This window comes from Lissotriton vulgaris, chromosome 7 (genome assembly GCF_964263255.1).
Source record: "Lissotriton vulgaris chromosome 7, aLisVul1.2, whole genome shotgun sequence".
In the NCBI taxonomy this organism is placed as follows: Eukaryota; Metazoa; Chordata; class Amphibia; order Caudata; family Salamandridae; genus Lissotriton; species Lissotriton vulgaris.
Window position 1 is genome coordinate 181272461 of NC_141695.1, and position 21394 is coordinate 181293854.

General features: G+C 41.5%; 1 protein-coding gene across 1 annotated transcript in view; it reads left to right on the forward strand.

Moving 5' to 3' along the window:
* Positions 1-21394, forward strand: part of LOC147701142 (urokinase plasminogen activator surface receptor-like) — a 64494-nt gene that overhangs the window by 26784 nt on the left and 16316 nt on the right. The window contains exons 2-4 of the mRNA XM_086929308.1: positions 8947-9066; positions 10791-10946; positions 18737-18886. Of these exons, the coding sequence (XP_086785434.1) occupies positions 8947-9066; positions 10791-10946; positions 18737-18886 (426 nt within the window). The remainder of the gene's footprint in view (positions 1-8946; positions 9067-10790; positions 10947-18736; positions 18887-21394) is intronic.

Sequence of the window (21394 nt, forward strand, 5' to 3'; positions counted from 1 at the left end):
GGAGAACTCCAGCTTGCTCCTCATTGCAGGTAATTTGTAGATTGTTTGTTTTTTGTAGTTGCCCAGTTCCTGGCTTAAGCTGGAGTTTTTGTTTTGTTTAGTACCGCATCAAGATATGCAGGAAGGGTGGATAAATTGTCAATCAATGTACTACAGGTACAGGCCACTGACGATTGTGCCGCATCTGCATGTGCTCATTGGATCAGATTAATTTCGGCTGCTATTTTGGTATTGATTGCAGTGACATAAATTCCCAATGTATTATGCAAATTGACCCGCAGGTCTACTTTGTTTGACTGATAAGTTAGAATGCCTACTGCTGCTTGGAATGAATTTAGTGGAACCCCCCAAATCCCCTGCATTTCATCTATTTGATACTATTTCATACTGCTGTTACACTAGTTTCGGCCAGATCTGGAGATGGATCCTATGATACCAAGGTAAACGCTATTGTACCTATTTCTACCACACTCATTTCTTGCAATTGCGGGCCAGCTTCCAAGGTAGAGGCAAATGAAATGGTGGAATAGGCCAACCTGCACAACAACCATCTAGAGTCATTTATTGGTTAGTTAAACTTATGCTCCTTGGGCCAAGGTTTGCTTGCTGGAGGAGCACTAACGTACTCCGATACAGCTGCTGGTAATACTGGAGCATGGTGTACTTTGGCTTTCACTACATGCTCTTTCTTTTCATTTTGAATTTGTATTTGCCTGATTAATACTGGAGAATCCATTTAATAGCCCCCCGGGTTGTTCATCTGAGGTTCGAGGGTACACACGTGACCTAGACTTGTCACTGCCAGAACTGCATATGGGGGCTTGCTTTGAATGTACTTGCCCACTTCTCTTCTGATTCTGAAATAATTCTTCCATTTGAAATGATTATTTTCTTTTGCTTTCCGATTTTATCCTCTGCACTGAGTAGCCCTGGTTGCCTTCAAACTGTAATTTATAAAAGGGAATAGTGTGTGCTGGAGGAGAGCTTGCCGTCTTTTGACATCTTTATTGTATGAAAATATTTCACCCACTGTGTTTTTTAAATAACTAAATTTATTCAGCGATCTCAGCTTAGCTTGATAGGACTGTTCGGCTGCAGCCGGTGAAACTAAGGGCCCTTCCTCCTGATGTAGTATTAGCTGTGGATCTTCTGGAACGCTGTTACTTTTAACCACATGTGTGCACCTCTGCCCATGCCCAGTGGTTTTCAGCGCTACCAGTATGATCACCCAACCTCATGTAGTGTAGTTCCTATATCCCTGTTAGGCTCTTCACATTGGAATAATATACACTATAGATTTGACATATTACTGAGTTTCTGTATGTCTCTATCGAGTACATTAAACTTAATCACTTGTGTGTACCAGCTAACTCAGAGGTCACTGGAAACTTCTCTAATAAACAAGAAGAGATTAATGTCTGACAACCGCATAAACATGACAACTTTGTTTTCTTTAGAATCAGAACAGTCTCAGAATCGTGGAAACAGTAGATAAGTTTCACTCAGTCAATCGTGCATGCTTCATTTCTACAGAGTTTACACAGAAATATGAAGACAGGCGTTTCAATAAAAAGGTTTTATTGTACAGTCTTATTTCTCATACAAGAGATATGAACTGCTACAATCGTAAGACAGAATGCGAAGTATAATACGTACAGTGTCAGCAGGAATATTAGATAATACTGCGATAGCATGGTTTGTAGCTATGACATATAAGTATACATACATAAATAACACAGGCTAAAATGTGAATACTCATCTGATGCTTCCAGTTAGTTCTACTCCAGTGTACCTTACCTAGGTGTAGTATGCCATACTCTCCCATGACATAGACATAGCATTCATAACAGAAACCTGGCTCAACAACCTCTCCTTCACTATTATGGACATATTAGTCCCCCCTGGATTCTTGATGATCAACAAGGACAGGCAAGGGAATAGAGGCAGAGGCATTGCAATCATCCACAAGAGTACCATCGCCATGGGGCAATTCATGGCTCAGGCTCAGAGGATATTAGGTCCCTCCTACGTGTTTACACCCCCCAAAGAACCCTCCGCTCAGCATCTAAGAACATGCTTTCAGTTCCCAGATTTGTGAAGGCTAAATGGCGGGGTAGAGCAATTTCCACCCTGGTTCCAAAACTTTGGAACTCTGTTGTATCTTGAGTCTCCCTGCTGCTCAGCTGGAATGCATGTGATGTAGAATGTTGGATGAGTGGAATTCTAGTGCTTTGTGAATGTCAGTTGGGTGAGGGCTGAGCAGCAGGACAGCTGCTCCTGATGGGGTTAACATTATAACTTATTATTTATCATCTTAATTCAATAAAGTAACTTGCTTAATCAACAAGGAAGATCCAGCTTCCTATTGATTACATCAAACTCCCTCCCTTTGGAGTCAGTCTTCTTTGGTGGTTTTTAGGAAATGCCTGAAGACTTGGCTCTTCTCTCAGGCATATTAGCGGCTCTGCTCCTAGCGGTATTTTGATTTTACAGTTGGTAGTTTTGGACTTTTGTCTGTCTGTTTTTGCGCCTTGATTCCACTTGGGGCTAAGTTTAGCACGTTATAAAACGCCTTTCATTCATTCATTCAAACCCTCAGCTCAAGCCCTGGACCAACTACCCCCTCTCCTGACCAAAGACCTACAGCGAGTCCTAGCTCCAATATGGTGCAAGATCATCAATAGCTCCTTGAGCTCTGGATCTGTTCCAGACTGCCTCAAGGTAGGGCAAGTAAGCCCACTATTAAAGAAACCAGGTCTAGACACAGAAGATCTGAACAATTTCAGACCGGTCTCGAACCTTCCATTTTTGGCTAAAATCATGGAAAGATGCGTGCTCCCCCAGCTAACCCTTCACCTTGAAAACATCAAATTAATAGATCACCACCAATCGGGACTAAGAAAGGGATGTAGTACTGAATCGGCAATCCTCAACGTCATAGATGACCTACTCAAGTCACTCGACTGCGATCAATGCTGCCTTCTCGTCCTCCTAGAACATTCGGCTGCATTCGATACAGTCAACCACAACCTGCTCCTAAGGGTTCTTCAAGATAGAGTCGGTTTACAAGAGACAGTCCTTCAATGGTTCTCCTCCTTTCGTCACAACCGATCACAGAGATTAAAAATCAAAAACTTTGAATCTGACCTTCACCCGGTCATCAAAGGTGTTCCTCAAGGGGCTGTATTCTACCCACAGCTCTTCAACATCTACATCGAACCCCTCACCTCTCTACTCAGAAAATCCAATATCCCCTTTCATCTACATGCGGACAACACTCAGCTCTATCTGGAAACGACCTCAATTGATGACATCCAGAGGCTAAACAATATGCTCAAGAAGGTACAAGACTGGCTCACAACCAATCACCTGAAACTAAAACAAGACAAGACAGAAATACTACTCATTTCTAACAAAGATGATAACCCTCAAATCAAAGAATGGCTCAAAGCCATCGATGCCCTCAATGGCGACCTCTCCCTGGCAGACTCGGTGAAATCTCTATGGATCACCTTAGCCTCAAAACTTGACATGAAGAAACACCTCTCAAGATCTGCTTAAAGTCCCTTTCTCAATCCAAAATTACTTTACAAAATAAAACCCTTCCTCCCCCCGATGACCTTCAACAAGCCACCCAAGCATTAGTCCTCTCCAGAATAGACTACGGGATAGCGACCCTGACAGGGACAGCAACATCTCACATTGCCCCCTGAAAGACGACACTCAACGCAGCAGCGAAAATGGTCTCCAGAATTAAGAAATTTGAGCACATCTCTCCAGCCCTTAGAGAACTCAGATGGCTCCCAGTAGAGCTGCGAGCCAGTTTCATAACAGCCTGCATCACGCACAAAGCCCTGCTCACAGGCAAACCAGAATACCTGGCCACCAAGCTCACCAGGGCAGGCCAGTCCAGGAACCTCAGGAGCTCCAACTCTCTAATGCTCAACCCCCGAAAACTCGCAAGCACAGAACCTCAGCCAAATCCTTTGCTGGTAACGCTCCTAAAATCTGGAACTCCATTCCTCCCCATGTCAGAACAATACCCTCATTTTTAAAATTCAAGAGACTACCAAAGATGAGAAGCATCGCCTTCAGCATTGGTCGCATCAGCAATGTTCGTATTGGATGTTACCTGTGTGCCTGTTGTTTCCCCTCATACCTCAGCAGTAGCAATTTGCGTCTGTGAGATCTCAATGAATGCCGTCATCAGGATTGATAGCCGCTGAGGACAACACAGAGCATGGGCCGTTACCAGGTCCAGCAGAGTATCGATATCCGTAGGCATGACTGATGGGAGTGTTAGACAAACATCTAGCATGCATTCTTCACTGCAAAGCAGGCAGCGTAGAACAGGTAAGATGCAATCTTGCCAGATTGGTCTGAATGACAGAAACCATGTGGTATTTAATTCTCGTAGACGAGGTAAATCCAACACTTGATCTCTAATAGAGCTCTATCTATGGTGCTCTGGAGTGACACTGGTGATTTGGCTTGCCATATTGCAGCAATAGGAGCAAAAATAGGATCCCTGCAACGAGTGCTAGAAGTAGTGGCAGACTGCCAAACACAGAGTGCACGAAGTTGGGAAGTATTCCGAGGACTGCTTGAAAAGGTGCCAACAGTACATGTACAATACCGCTCGTATCAGACATGTTTAAGATACGTTCCAACATTTCTGAGAAATGTATAGGGCAGCTTGTTTTCAAGAGGTCATGTATCCCGGCAGAAGTCCTTGCGACTTGTAGATCATAGGTTTCTTTGGCTGAGGTCAGTGGCACTGTTTGTTGTAAAATAATGATTTTCATTCTGCTTACAGTATTAATTTGTATAGAAGAGTTGTTCTGTGAAGGTCATAAAGGCTACTCCCTGACTGTCTTTATTTGTGGAAACAAGACTTGCATACAACAAGTGACCCTAGATGTAACCATTACTAGATATGGAATACCTGACAGCATGCCACAGATGCTGTGATCTTTCAACATGAGGTAACTTCCATTTGAAAGTTATCCAAAAATTGGACTAATCAGTGAAGCTGGTAAACCTTGCTGGTGGCAGGATGAGTTCATAGTGGAACCATTGCAGGCCTGTGTAAACTAATACCCTGACATAGGAGAGAACCGCTTAGTGCATTTTCACAGTTTGTACCGCTAAGAAACACTTCACGCCCCCACTCCAACATCTGTGTGTGTAAGGTATATCTCAGGATGTCTTGATGTAGTTGTTACCCAACTGAAACAGGAAACTTGCAACAGGCAGAGTAATTTTACATGTATGATCCACTCAGTACCTGGTTTTTCTGCCACTGTGACTGGTAGTTTTTCCAGTTTTTTGATGCTCAGCACCGTATAGTCTGCTCCACTTTGTGCCAGTTTGATCTGTTTATCAGTGCGATTGAATTCTGAAAACAGTGACTAGTGTTGATAAAAATCCAAGGCACATAGCCTGCACAAACGTTTTGTAGCATCCAGTCTAATAGCATGATAGAACGTAATTGAGATTGACCATGTTGCAGCTTGACCAAGTGTTCCATGATGTCTATGGCATAGGTTAATATGCTGTCCAATGAACATAGCCTGGAGAACAGAGCTGTTAACCCATTGTTTACTACAGAGAGAGATTTCTCTAAATTAATACGATCAATTTATTGTATTCCTTCTGCAGTCTCTGCTTGGGTAATCTTCCATATTTCATTATAAGCAGCGTAGATACCGGCATATATGAAACGTTTTTGACACAGTTTTCTTGGTCCTACACTGTATGTTGTTACTATCCCTGGATGCTGTTTTTGAACATAGCCTGGGTCTGGCCTATTGATAGTGAAACCCTGTGTTTTGTTCAGGAATCAATATTGACAGTTGTTTGTGTCTGTGGGCCAAAGCAACCATTTGTTCCATTCTGGATCTGATCTGTTGTGATGTAAAATATTATGTACGTCGACCTCCCCTGTGTAGTGCTATTACTTGCAGGTGTAGGTATGGACGGTGTGTTCATGTCTTTGATCTTAGCTAAACCAAAACAAGACCTGTGTTGAACAGTGTCATTCAAAAACATAATGCTCTCAGACATGATACAGGCTCTAAACAAAGTGCCTACCCCCTGCACTTGCCAATCTTTTGTACCCCGGACAGATTGTGTCTCAATGTTGTCTTTCCAAAAGTCAAAACCCTGTCTAGACAGTTGGGCAATAAAGGTTGCAGAAAAAAATCTGTTTTGTATTGGTTTACATATTTTTCGTTTCTGTCTTGTTCACAATTTTACAGAAAAATGTTTCTGGATTTGACAAGTTAAACCTTGAAAAATATGGAAATTTATTTGCAAATGTTTTCGAGCTTCCCTTTGAAGGTGTAGTACAATGTTCCCATTGGTTATACATAAATACATTTCTAGGTGATCCAGTTTTGTGCAAGAAATGATTACCATAGTGGTTATAACAATACATTTGTTTATAGTCTGGTAAACCCTCTAAATGTTCATGATTTGTGAATACTGCAGACATTTCTAAATCAGACATCATGTTATTAACAGTCTTGAAGTCCAAATCATCCGAAAAGGTACTAGAGGTAATAAAGTCACTTAATGAAATCTTAAACAAGTGTGGAATCTTCAAGAGCTTTGACAGGCCAAGAGAAGATTGCCTCCCAAAAAAGCCACAACCTAGGGCATATAAAAAAGATATGGAGCCAGCACCCCTCTCCATCCGCCTGGCATCTGAAGCACCTATTTTTGCATCCAGATACCTTTTCTCCAGTGCTTCTGGATAAGGTAGGCCAGCCACTGGGATAAGAAAGTCATTCTTTTAAAATTGGCTGCTCTCAGTGATTTATTACCTTGATGACATAAAGCTTCCCATTCAATAGGGGAAAAGGTACATTGTGTTTCACGGACCACCCTTTCAAAATGGTACTCTATCAATGGGAGATGGCCCTGATTATGTAGCAGACAATACCAATTCCCTACGCCGCTTACTCTAGTCCGAAAAGAGCTATCACAAATTCATTTGGTGTATTAAGAATACCATTTAAATTTTTTACAAAATGAGCAATTTGTGAGAATTTGTAAAAGGCAGGTTTCCTCTGCCTCCCACCCCTTAGCAACACCTCTTGCCAGTAGAGCACCCTATTCTAGATTAAAAAAATCCTAATTCCCATAGCCCGCAACATTCCCAGTTGTTCAAATGGCTTGATTGAATCTGGAGGCCGAGACATTTACATTCAATTACTTTCAAGTATTGTAGCCCGGAGGAACTTGTCATTTAAAAAATTGGAGGTTTTCAAAAATACTGAGATTTGAGAGCCCGTTTCCTGTACCATTTTATCAATGAAGAAGTTATCTCTGACGTTGTTGGATCTCATTAAACCCGCTAGTAGATCCAAAAAGCGGCATCATATGAGTAAGTGCCTTCTGTGAATACCAAAATGAGTAAGTGCCTTCTGTGAATACCAAAACGAGTAAATGGTAGTAAGTTATGGATTTTGTCTTAAGTTAGTTCTGTGAATCGGGCCCTACATGATTATTATTAAACATTACAAAGGGAGAAGGCCTGGCCGACTTATTGTGAAATACATTTATATACTCCAATAGGCCTTAACGAGTGAATTGTTTTGACACTGTATTGAAGGCTGTAGACAGATTTTTTGTTACGTGGCATCTCACAGATGCCTCGGACAACCCTTTGAGTAGAAGACTGGTATTGCAGTAATCCTTGTGAGGCCTTCTTAAGTGGGGAATTGTCTGCCAGGTCCTTGTAATAAAACTCTTCTTACCTACATACATAAAGGGCCTTTGGGCCAGGCCTCTTCTATCTGTTCCACTGTTATTCTTATTCTGCTTTTCCCCATTACAGCATACTGCATGGGACAATCATTTTGCCAATTTCTGCAAATGGTAGTGAGTAACAGCATTGGTCCTGATCATGCGTGAACATCCATCTGAAAATAAGGGCACATCTTTCTCTGGGTTGGTGGCCAATCAATTAGTTTTTCGTGTCTTTATTTCTTTGGTTAGCTTTTATTTCATTCATTCTATTTAATGAGCATCCTGCAGCTCACCCACTCTCCACCTGGTTGCTGGCTTCCCCCAAAATTTAATTTTGCTGCATCCACTGTTGTCACTATGTCTAAAATAGTTGCCCATCCTGAAATGGTATTGTCTATAGTGTATCATTGGTTTATAGTTCCAAGATGGTCATCATATTTTGAATTGTTATGTCGGCAACCTTGTCTTAATATGGCTTTAGCATTTTAAGATTGTATTGCGCACATTGTGTCATTGCTTTCACTGCTCCAAGGTGGCCAACACAGTGCTACTTAATGTGGCATCCATGTTTCAAAATGTAAAACAGTTGTACACTGTGTTCAATACCATATTTGAATCTTCTCACCAAGTACAGGAGGTGGTATGTTTTCATTTTTCTATGTGCACAACATTTATTTATCGTACATGTGGGCATTTGTCAGTATGTTTTATTGTGTGTGGATAATTGTCTACATGCTAGAATGATCAATCGGATGGATGAATGGATATATAAGTCCAGGAATGAGTAACAGACTGCATTCATGATGACTTAGTGTGTTCCTAAAATACATCAGTGACAGAAGAGGAACTTTCAGTTATATAATTTCATTCTGACGCCAATTCATATGGTGCATAAAATCTAGAAAAATATTCAACAGTCTGTGGCTCAGCATCATTGGATGTACATAGTCCCCCAGACAGGACAATAGTCTAAAAGAGGAATTTAGGTACGGTTTAATCAGATACTCACATATGTTCTACAATATGTTGTACAGTAAACGAGGGTGTACCTTTGAAAACGTTCTCAGAGCCAACACATATCATAAATATAAGTTTCAGACAAACATGTTGGGCCCAGTAGCAAAATAGTTGCATAATGGAAAATCTAACAACACACAAAATCTAACAATATAAACATCCTTTTCTTTTCAGGGAGTTCCCTCACTTGTGAGAGTTGCATTAGCTCCAACAAACACAGTTGCTCTGGCAGTTTTGACCTGTGCCCCGAAGGAGTAACTCACTGCAATAGTGGGCAGCGGAAAAAAATAGTAGGTACGTGCCCATGAATGCATGGATGAATTGTGTCTTCATTGTCGAACCAAGCCCGGTTTATACATTGTGCCCAGTGGGCGCAATGGGCCTGTGCGCCCACTTCGAGCACTCCCCAGGCACAATGGTACTACAGAAGGAGCGGCAGATGCTTGTGTGTCCCCTCCTGTAATACAGATTGCTCCAGTGCTATCATGAGAGGGCGTTTCCATATTTGCATGGGGGTGTGGCTTCATGTAAATGAGGGAATCACTTTGCCTCTGCGCCCGGGACGTATTACCGCGACGGGCAGAGAAGCAAACATGCCATTAAGAGGTATACTGCAAGTGTGCCACAAAAAGGTAGTGCACTTTCAGTGCGCTCCCTAACAGCAGCCCTCTCGGGGGTGGGAGAAATAGGGTCCCATGGACCTCCTCGACATTAACCTGAATGCTGGTGCAGGCACTCACTGCATACTACTGCAAGGGGATCTCTAATCTCCCTTAAAAGTGTAGATGGGTTGCCGCCTGCACTGTGAAACGTGGGAATCTGTTAAACATCTGATCCGTATTTCAATTGAATGCGCTGCCCCAGCGCAAGTTTGCAGTTGCTCTGAGGGCAGCACATTAATTCTACTATGGCGCACTTTCCTTATTTGCTCAGGACACAGTTCAGCACAGCGTGTGAAAAGTAAGAAAATGCAAATTTTACTGGAAGCTTGTGTAATTTTGGTAATTTTACATAGTGCATACTTTGCAAAATGTCAAAGGAAACCCCATTGTGTAATTTAGTACATTTTCTGATGTGGAAGCTGTTCAAGCATAAAAAGGTCTTGTGGGGGATAGATTCTGTCAGAAAATGTGCCATACAAAAAATTTCCATTGTGAACCATTCCCTTTGTCAGGGACTTTTGAATGTGAAGAATGTTTACTGTTCACTCAAGATAACCCCAAGTGCATTTTGTGTACATTACTTGTAATTTTTCACAATTTTCTGACATTTCACATAATTTTGGGATAACAAATATGGGATTTTGCACCCATTTGGTGTAACATTTCTGGAAGATGCAAATTTGGCAGCATATTGGTAAGGTACGGGAACATTGTTGAGGCGTCAGGTCAAACGTATTGACGGGCTGGTCCAATAATAGCAATTAAACTTAAATGCATTCGAACTTGGTTTAAAGAGCATAGCTGAGAAGATATTCTGGAAATTAGTTTAGAAAGACCATTTACAAAATGCTAGAAGAAGTTGGTGAGCAGTGCAGCAGGAGACCAGCTAAGGGTCTTGAATTTGCTATGAATGTGTTGTGATTTATGGGGGTGAGAAGTGTGGGTTACTCACCCACACTCTACTAGCTCAATATTTAGATTGAATTGTATGGGCATTCCTTTTGTATTGCACATCAATCAGTTGTTCCCTCTTCTATTAAATATGTCATCATTTTAACCTCTGGAACATTGATAGAACTTTCTTGCCATGCCAGAAGCAAGTTTTGCTGCTCTCAGAACTCAGAAACGTAGCTGCTGGTCTCAACAACACACTTTGAACTGGGAGAAGCAAGTTCATAATGTACTGAAGGGCTAGAGAAAGGAATGAAGAGATTCTAAATACAGTCTAAAAATCACCCAGGGTTCCGCAGTGTCATTCGGTGATAGTGCCTGTGTTTGTGTGGGTGTTAGACATTAAGCTGTTTGATGCTGCAAATCCCTGTTCTTTTAACCATAAAATGTGTTCTTTTCATGTAGGGACCAGAGGTATTTTAACTGCATTCAAGGGTTGCGCAAAACCCACCAAACTGGTCACCTGTGGAAAAGAAATTGTGATCAGGGGCGCTGGCGTTTTAATACACCTCACACGAACGTGCTGCAATTCAGACAACTGTAACAATCACCAAATTCATGGTAAGGAACTTGCCTGATCTGCGATCCAACATGTGACCGGACTCTTGAAAATGAAAAAAGTTTAAAAATGTTTAAAGGGGACCTGAGTTGTAAAATGTATACTTATATATTTACCATAGTAGCATTACCAACACATATTTTTGGATATAAGATGGCTGCTATTTGGAAGCCCAAAGAAAGCCATTCACCTATCATCGATGAAGAATCGAGGAGGGAGTTCAATCCGCAGACTCTTTATTGGATGAATTTGCAATTATTTGCAAATCTTAACAAGACTGTCAAAGAAGAACTGCACATGCACCAATTAAAGGACAAGTAATCAGCTGAAAGCAGCCTGTGCGGAATGCTGCTGACAATTGCATGGCTGCATTAGGCAATTTTTTGTGCCAGACTTTTTAAGCTTACAGGATTCCCACAGTGTGACCAGTGATAGAGCGCTTTGCTCCTTGAAAATGCTGGTACAAATTCAGGTTCGGAAAGCACTTTCTGATAAACGTTTAGTTACGAATGAGGCTGGCATCAAACATCAATACAAGTCAATAACGTGAAAAACATTTGGCTCCACAATTTAGACAAAGAGTGGTTAATTTTCAAAACCAGAAAGGTTTATCAAAGGGGTAGAAAAGTTTTAAACTCAAATCATTGAATTAGTTTTTAATTAATTCATAAATGTGTCAATATATTCAAAGCATATTAAAGATCATGACCATACAACTGTTACACATCTGAAAGGCAAATTAAGCAAGTTCAGTTCTACCATAACGAGGGCAACCTAAATTGCTAAGTCAGGGAAAGGACCTGCTAGGATGTCAGGAAAAAGGGATCTGCTGTAAAGGCAGGTGAAAAGACATCTGTTTTATGCACCTGAATTTCTGTCTACATTGCATTAGTTTAAATCACACAGTTCCAACACTTGATACACCTACCCATGATTCCCACACAAAGGGCCATAAGGTACATGAAGGTAACACAAATGTATTATTTTCACAGGCCACTGCACAATGATCCAACTCTAAACATAAGTCTGGATGAGGGATCGATTGGGTACGCGTCAACACTGACCAGGACTATTGGCCGCTACATTGGCATTTGGAATTCGGTACTACTGAAAGTGATTATTTTTTGTGACTCGGCCTTTTTCAGCGGACATGGAGATTTTGGGCTAATCTTTGGGCCATCATCTCTTGGAAGACTGTGGGACATTGGAATTGAATAGTTCGACAATCATTGTAACTTACAAATCTAGTCTTTTATTCACTCTGATGGAACCTTGGAATATATTGACCCACGTATAATAAAGGATATATTTTTTGGACAGACTAGCTCATTGAATACTTTCTGGTGCACCTTTACACTTTGTACAAATGTATTTATCTCGTGTCCAGTGGAGTGGAAGTGCGGTGAACTCCGGAAGCTGTTGCACAGACTCTTTAATTGTCTTTTCTAAATTTAGAAACTGAGGTGCTGAACCGTGGTCAGCCGCATTTTGTTTTTCTATCCAACTCTAAACAAACTTTGGTTTTACGGTTATCTACCACATAATGAGATATGCTTGGTCCAAGAAGTACTCTGCACATGCTCATTAGTGTGTTCTGAGCAGATTGTGTAAACACAAATTTTCACATAGTAACAGAAAACAAAAGTGACACCATTTGAGACTGCTGGATCATTTTCTCCTGAAAAAAGAAAGATAAACATGATGGGACAAGATAGCAGCCAGACACTGCACTAAAGATATTAAAATGAGGTCTACATTAGCTGTGGTCAGTCTAATCGTGAATAGTACACACTATAGTGAAAATATAGTCATACAAGCACAGAAGCAACAGTAGGTTTAGTCTCGTCAGATTCTGACCGTCCACCCTTGCTATTCCTGGGGCCCCAGTTTCCCCCACTGAGCACATACCTAATCCCACAGCATTGCTTGCCCCCATGGATAGGGCCGTACACTTTGACAGATAAGGTGGAAGTTCAAAGAGAGCAAGTGGAATATATGGTTTCAAATAAATAAGCAAAGGCTTGCTAGCGAAAAATAAGTAAAGCCACATGGGATAAAACAGAATGAAAGGGACAGAAAGGAAGACATTAAGCAGAAAGAGGAGATACCGGAGATGAAGCTTGCTAATGTCCTGGAATTGAGACAGTATGAGCTTCCAACTGCCACTGTGTCTCCTTCCCGGAAGAGATGCATCTCAGACTAGTATCCCTCCATGATCAGTAAGTTCATAGGTGATTTTTTGTAACTGGCACCTAACCTGCTTCCGTAATGTGTAGATGAAAAATTATAGCTGCTTTATTAAGCACTTTCCTTCAGGCATCGTGGCTCCAATTGAGTCTAGTAGAACCACCTAAAGGTTTCCATCATTTTCGGATTTGGGTGGAACAATAACATAGCCTGAGAGCTGGCCATTGGGAACTTTACTTGGCCATTAAAGGCCTGCTTCAGTGTCAAAGGCCCAAGCCGAAGGCGAGGGCCTTCAAAAAGGAAGCGGGCCAAATGTTCTAATTTGTAAAACAAGGGCCTCACGTAGCCGATGGGGTTGAAATCCCCTTGGGATTTATGAGGACTTTGTTAAACATTAACATGTTGATGCTCAGGGCATCTACCAGCCTTTAGAAGTCCAGGGCACTTCATTGTTTTCAATGGAGCGCCCAACATTCCAATGTCCTAATAACTATTAAAACAATTTAAAGGTCCTATGGAGAGAAGTTTAGGTTGTATGTGAAGGGAAAGAAACTGACAAACTTCCATGGATTCCTTAATTTGATGTGCATAAATCAATTTTGCTACGCCTGATCAGAAAATCTTTGTCATGATTGATCACAGAGCAGTTGCATTACATTATTCACAGCTCATTCTAATAAATGAGTTGTGAACAGGGAAGCCAGAAGAAGCAACCTTGGTGACAAGAACACATGGCAAAAGGCCGGAATGTCAAGAATGAAAACAGTAAGGTGGTATGGCCTTGACAGTGTATGAAACTTATTTGCTAATGGACGCACTGCCAGGTCCTTTGTTTGTCTACTTAATAAAAAGATGTATAAATAAAGAATGAAAACAGCAATTCCCTTTTTTAAGTTTCACAAAAATCTGAATGGCGTAGGTAGGAAAGATGCACATCAGCTCAATAGGGATAGGTGTTATTGCTGTGAGGCACAGGGTCACTTAAGGTGTAAAGTCCCAAATATTTCCCCACCTGTATAGATTTTAGTCCAGCACATTTATCGGAGTTGCGCTAAAAGCCTCTCTGAGGTAATAGAGCTGGCTGTGGATGGTTTGGATAGGAGGACAGGTACCAAACCTAAAACCCCAACCAACATCCAGGAATACCAGGAGCCTGTGTTTGTAAAGTTTATAAAAAATGGAGAACCCAATATACCCTTGTAGGTTTGGGCAGTGAAGAATTCAAAGAAAAAGGTGTCTACAAAGGGATTTCACTTATTCTAAATATATTCTGTTATTTACATTAAATAATCAGACTCTCAAGTGTAACAAAAGACAACCACAATAAGTACACTTTTAGAGGGACAAAAAACAAAGCACATGGAAAAACCTGTTCGTATAAAATGAAGTTATCTGATTTAAATATCTTGATTTTGAAAAGGGTACATTGGAACAAAAATGAATATCAGCAAAAGAAGTTATGAACAGATGTATAAATCAATTTATAAATACAAATCATAACCTACATCAGCTCCTGAAAAAATAGTAAGCAAATATTAACTTAATATAGATAAATATTGCTAAAAGGACTGGAAGTTCTCTTGGAGTTGACGGGACTGTCGACGTTTTGGTCTGTGTGGCGTCAGTCCCTTAGACCATCCTCAAGACGATAGCTTTTGGTCCCTCTAAAAGTGTACTTATTGTGGTTGTCTTTTGTGACACGTGAGAGTCTGATTATTTGTGACTGACTCAGATTTAATTTAAATAACAGAATATATTTAGAACATGTGTTTGTAAAGGGCATCAGGTTGGCTCATGTGTAACATCACCACTTCCTGTCCAACTATGTATTTTTCATAAACAGTAGACCAGTCAAAGAATTTCCTCACAATCCGTTGGCACATAATCATTGCAACTCATGAGATGAAGATGGATGGTGAGTCCAGGCAGCTACTCTTGCCCTAAAATAAGGTCTAGGTATGGAAGGCCTTCTGGCCAAGGGTCTTAGAAGTGGAGGTAGTGCTAACCATAGCACAAGCTGCCACAAGAAACCACTTGGAGCGTGCTTCCACCAAGTGACATGGAACTGCCTTGGTAGGTCTAGGCATGAAAGGAGTTCTATCTCAGGTGCCTTATTTTATGGTGAAGGAAGATACATGCTAGCAGTAGATCCTACCAGGATATAAGCCACTGCTGTTAGTTGAAAGTCCCGGCAAAGTAGAATTTTCGATAACTCCACTAGAATGTACCAGCTCAAGCCCAGTAGTGGAAAGCCTGTGGATACATAACCGTTGCAAATATGGAATACCCTCCAGTGAGATAGATACTCTGAACCTATAGCACTGACAAGGAAGTTGTTCTATGGTCACCGGAAAAGCCTGTGGGGCCCAGACACAATAATGTGACTTACTTCACCCTGACTAAAAAGAGGCTGGCCTATTAAAATAAAGAAGCACTTGATTGTGTCAGACTTCTTGCCCTGACCACTAAACCACTAAAGGGGGATACACTATCTATAGGCCCTTGCATTTGGACATTTTGCACCAGCTCAAAACAAGTGTATAACTTTGAAACAAACTTCTGGAGGGTTGCTATTTCCTACCCTGGTTGAGAACAAAATGTGTACTCTTAGAATATGCTTGGCTAGTGTGACCTGTGAGGAGTAGAGAAGCTGACAGAACCTGACTTTCTCTATGACAGAAGGAACTGAGGGGCATATTATCAAAAATGGCGATAAAATTAATGCCGCTTTAGCAGCAGGAAACTGCTGCTAAAGCTGCGATATTGGGCTTGATAATATGTCCTTGTGAATTCCCATAGCAGCCCAGGTTCTGGTGTTAACCTGGGTTGCTATAGTAATTCACAAGGACATATTATCAAGCCAATTATCGTCGTTTAAGCTGCAGTTTTCTGCCGCTAAAGCGGCGATAATTGTATTACCGTTTCTTGATAATATGCCCCTGAATTCCTCTATAAAAATAGAGGCTGCCCTAATAATGGGATGATCAGCACATGGCTCAGCAGGATGGAGAATATGGAGGATACAAGGCATCAGTTGTTTCCCCTGGAGGACAGAAAGGGGGGGCAGTTTTGTTAGATTGGTGCCGGTTTTGAAAGCACTGCAAGTTTCTTGTCAAGATTGATCTAGTGATTAAAGTACCTGCTGGAGAGATATGTGTGTTTTGTCTAGTCTCAGTATTGAATCATCGAAGGTAGTGCAGAGGGTTAATAAGCCTGCTGCAAATAACAAGTACCATGCATTTTCACCAAACAGTGTTTTTCATGTGTGGCTCATTTGGCTATTTATTTTGTCACAGAGATTCTTTTGTGACTGTGCAGTTCATAAGTTGAAATGGTAATCTAGCACTATGAGCAATGAAGTGCCATGAACGAGCTGCAAGCAAGCTGAATGGTATAGGTCAGAAAGTTTTGTTTTTCCCAGTCTATCTATCTATCTATCCATTCATCCATCCATCCATCCATCCATCCATCCATCCATCCATCCATCCATCCATCCATCCATCCATCCATCCATCCATCCATCCATCCATCCATCCAGCCATCCATCCATCCATCTATCTATCTATCTATCTATCTATCTATCTATCTATCTATCTATCTATCTATCTATCTATCTATCTATCTATCTATCTATCTATCTATCTATCTATCTATCTATCTATCTATCTATCCATCTATCTATCTATCTATCTATCCATTTATTTAACAAATGTTACCTGACAATGGAAATGAAATGCGTCAAGAACTCCTGGCCTCAAACTTGAACTGGCCTGTAAATGAAGAGGTATTATCACCAGGTAATGGTAAAAACATGCCTGGTATTACTACCACATTGTAGCATCCAGCTCGTGATGGGGCACTGACTACTGATTCAAAAAGTCAGAAATGTCTAAATTACCCACGGAAAGAAATAAGTTCCTATTAGTAAAGTCATCCCTAACCACGGTTTTATGTTCTGAATCTTGGATTTGTGCTTCTCCAGACCAAGCATTCATAAAGCCTGCCTACCAGTATCAGTAGCATGTGAATCCTACATCTTATAGTCCCCATTGCCTTATGTAAAATGTTCTATGGTCTTATTACACACGTATGATACGTTGTCTGTGTGTGTTAAGTGCTCCAACACCCTACACATGTATGAGTGGTGGTATAAAACAAATAAAATTCATGTGGAAGAGAGGCTGTGCAGAGATGAGAGGCCCTGATGGTCATATCCTGGTGCACAGTAAGGTCATCATTTACTATGCTTTAAAGCGAATACAATTGAATATATCAATTGAAAATTGTAATGTACATTGCACTATTTTTTCCCAAAATTTTCTCGGCCGGAGAACCCCTTCCAAACATCCCCCTCTGTACTGGTCAGGCTCTCAAAATGCACATGCTATGCACCGTTGGGGGGCTGGTTCTGACAAAATTTGCAAGGGCTACTTTGGATTCCCAATCTGGCCCTGGTAGGATGCGTCAATGAATAGAGCCCAACCCAGAGTCATCAATCTCCATATCAAGGACGCAATGAAGAGATGATACTATTTTTCTTTGTGCTGGGTCTCCATCGTAAAGTCCTGTTCTCCTGGTGACTGATTGTGTACCCTACAACTAGAAGATTTCAATTGTGACCGGGAGTGTGATAACACAATCCATATTCAATGGAGGACTGCAAAGTGAGTATCAATCCACTATCACATCCCTCAGTTGCTACAAACTAAAAAACTGTTACAGCCTCAATTGGTTTTGAACAGTGTTGTGTCTAAAAATTGACTAGCTGAAGTTTCAACCAGCAGACTAGTCCTCTCGGGCCAGAGCCATTAGAACAGAGTCAGAAATATCATAAGATTGTTGCAATAATGTAACATTGCGTCACTTGTGACAAGTCCCAAAGTTCCCTGGTTCAAATCAAGCAAAGCCCATTGGGACACCAATCTTATAGCAAATAATATGAGTGCTCTATGTTGCTCCTCAACACAAGAATTAATAGGGGCCTTTCAGATTTTTCAGTGTATTGTGTTTAATTTACTCTTTAACACACCTGTAAATAAAAGCCCTTTCCATCTTGAGTTTGGGTGTTATTTACTTTATCATGCTATAGCTTAGTATCTATTAAATACTTCTCCAAGAATAAGCCTTACTGGCTTGACTCCACTACTTCAGTAGAGAGTGAAAAGGCCTCACAGTCTACATTATATTAGGACTATGGGCTTGATTCCAAAGTTTATCCTGTGGAGTCCACGGGTCACAGTGTTGTGGGCAGATGTTCTGGGGAACATATTAATCCATTCATTGATAAAGATGCTGGGACAGCTTGCATTGCAGGTGAAACTAGTAGGACCTTTGGTGCTGCATGTCCCAAGTAGAGGAGCTGTACAGATGGACTTGTTTATCCTCTGTCTGGAAACTGTATGTTTGTCCAGGAATGCACACTGGGACTCCATTTCTATGGGAGATTTGAGAAGTGAGTAGCAACCTCGTGGAGGTGGCTAACTGGGACAGTCTTACCGGGAGTGATTTGGTCTATGTAAGGACAGGTTCTCATATCCTGCTGACATTTTGTTTTCATCAAAAGTAGTGGAAAAAATCCTGAGATGTATTTTCCTTGTTCCTTTAGAGTATCCTGTAAATGTGACGACGAATGGATACAAGTGTCCAGCGTGCTTTAAGGGCCTTTCCTCTGATGGATGCACAGCTAACGGGGACATGTTCTGTGAAGGCAAGGAGAACCAGTGTGCCTACTACACTAGATCAAGCACCAGCGCAGGTAACCCTAGTGGATGATGCATCGTTGTTATCAATTATTTAATATGATTACTTATTAACAGGTCCCAGTAAAAAGCTGTGCATCATGTTGTATAATTGTATAATTGCAAATAATATCTGGGGGTCAAAAAGAGAGAGTCAGTAAGTCTAGCAGGAAGGACCACTATACCAAAAGCATGCAAAACAGTACCAGTGAGAAATAATAGTTAGTGAACGGTCAAGTCAAGACTCAAGAGTACATGGAGAAAAATGTATTGTTCCCATCAGAAGCCACACTGTACCGCCCTTGTTGTCATCATTTGGGATCTCCTTACCCAGGAGACAAGACGGCCGGTAAATGATTACCGTGACCGAGATGTGATGTGAGGGCAGAACAGAAGGGTATGATAGTGGCTAATGAAAAAAGCAGTGTTTGGTGATTGGAGTGGAAAAGTGAAGGGTAATTATAAAATTAGGTGAATTGGGTGGAAAAAAGAAATTTCATTAATATCCCCCAACCCCTAAGATTAAAAGGCAGGTGTGGGTGCAGGTTTTAAATAATAACCGCACGTAATGGTGGTCGACATGTTTCTGCATTTCACAAGAAAAGATTTTCTAATGCATTCCTCAGGACCTAAAAAGATACACTACTGCTTTGTGAATATAAATAAAATGAATAATAAAGATATCACCTGGACATCCAGGCGTACTCAACCGTATACTGTCAGTGCATAATGGTAAGGGATCCAACATGTAAAACAAACAGACAAACAAACGGAGAAACAAATAGGACACTTAATGTTATACACATTGTTTCTGTTTGTAATCATAATGGCATTGCAATATGTTCATTTATACTAGGACATCATCTCAAGTATACACTCACCCTTATGTGTAGGTTGAGAGGCTTCACCCCACCTGGCTGCAGCGCAGGTAAAAGGAGCACCGCTCTGGGGATAATCATATTGTATTTGCAGAGCGGTTAGTTATGTGACACTAGACAAAACAAGGTGAAAATAGAGTGTACTTCGAGACGAGAGGTAATCTAGACCTCTTATAAAATCAGGTGGTGACCAGGCTAGGCGTGACCGCCGTAATCTATCACAGTCAGTGGGGATGACCACCCAGCGTTGGTATCTTTTGAGTCTATCGCATTATGTATAAGGGCGAGATGAGGTACTCACTGAGCGCTTAACACAGGCGTAAGAATGAGTCGCTCTAATGATTTGCCTAACACTCGTTAATCGTGGGCTTATTAACACGGAGATCTGGTATCCATGGAAAACGCTCCGTGTGAACATTATTTAAAAGCGCACAAGCAATACGAAGTCAATGCGATACTTGCAACGCTTTCTATCTTTGAGAGCGGAGTGGCCTCTAGCGGCGTGTGTTGCTCCGTATCTGCTCAGGGAAAGAACAAACGCCACGCGCATTGAAAAAGCGGAGTGAGGTAATGTTTTGTATGGTTGTAATTCTTCAGACATCACGTGACAAAAGCAGTCACGTGATCCAGGGTATAGGCTCATTGAGGCCCTCCTTGTCGCTGTTAAGGCGGTATACCCATTTTTGTTCAATCTTGAACAAAAAACGGCTGACATCCGCACATGAATCAGGGATGGACATTTGAGCAAATGTCCATGCCAATTACAGTACGTCGGCATGACAACCAGAAAGATACGGACACGTATCCAAGAACATAAAAGCACAGTGCGGTGCCGGAAACAAGCTACCCGACTCACCGCACACTTTCTGGAAAAGGGTCATGGTCCTGAAGAGTTTTACTGGACAGTCCTTGAGCAACCGCACATCCCTGATTCATGTGCGGATGTCAGCCGTTTTTTGTTCAAGATTGAACAAAAATGGGTATACCGCCTTAACAGCGACAAGGAGGGCCTCAATGAGCCTATACCCTGGATGTCCCTCTGAATGGTGCCCTGTATAATGTCCCTCTGAATGGTGCCCTGTATAATGTCACTATGCATCGTCCACTAATACTTGTCATAAAGCCATCTAACACCCACGCTACGGTATGCATACACTTTGATACTAATGCCGTGGAAGTTGTGATCTTAATTACCACGGAGTGTGTTTTAATCAATGTACATATATACACACTGCTGTGCAGCTTTAAAGCATTTTTTCCATCGATTGGAGGCTGAAATGGGTAGCGAACTACATCTCCCATAATCCCAAGCATCACGTGACTGCTTTTGTCACGTGATGTCTGAAGAATTACAACCATACAAAACATTACCTCACTCCGCGATCGGCGCCCCCCCGAGCAGTACTGAAGACTGCCCGGAGACACCGACGGAGAGGTGAGTGAACGCTGCGCGAACCGCTTTTTCAATGCGCGTGGCGTTTGTTCTTTCCCTGAGCAGATACGGAGCAACACACGCCGCTAGAGGCCACTCCGCTCTCAAAGATAGAAAGCGTTGCAAGTATCGCATTGACTTCGTATTGCTTGTGCGCTTTTAAATAATGTTCACACGGAGCGTTTTCCATGCATACCAGATCTCCGTGTTAATAA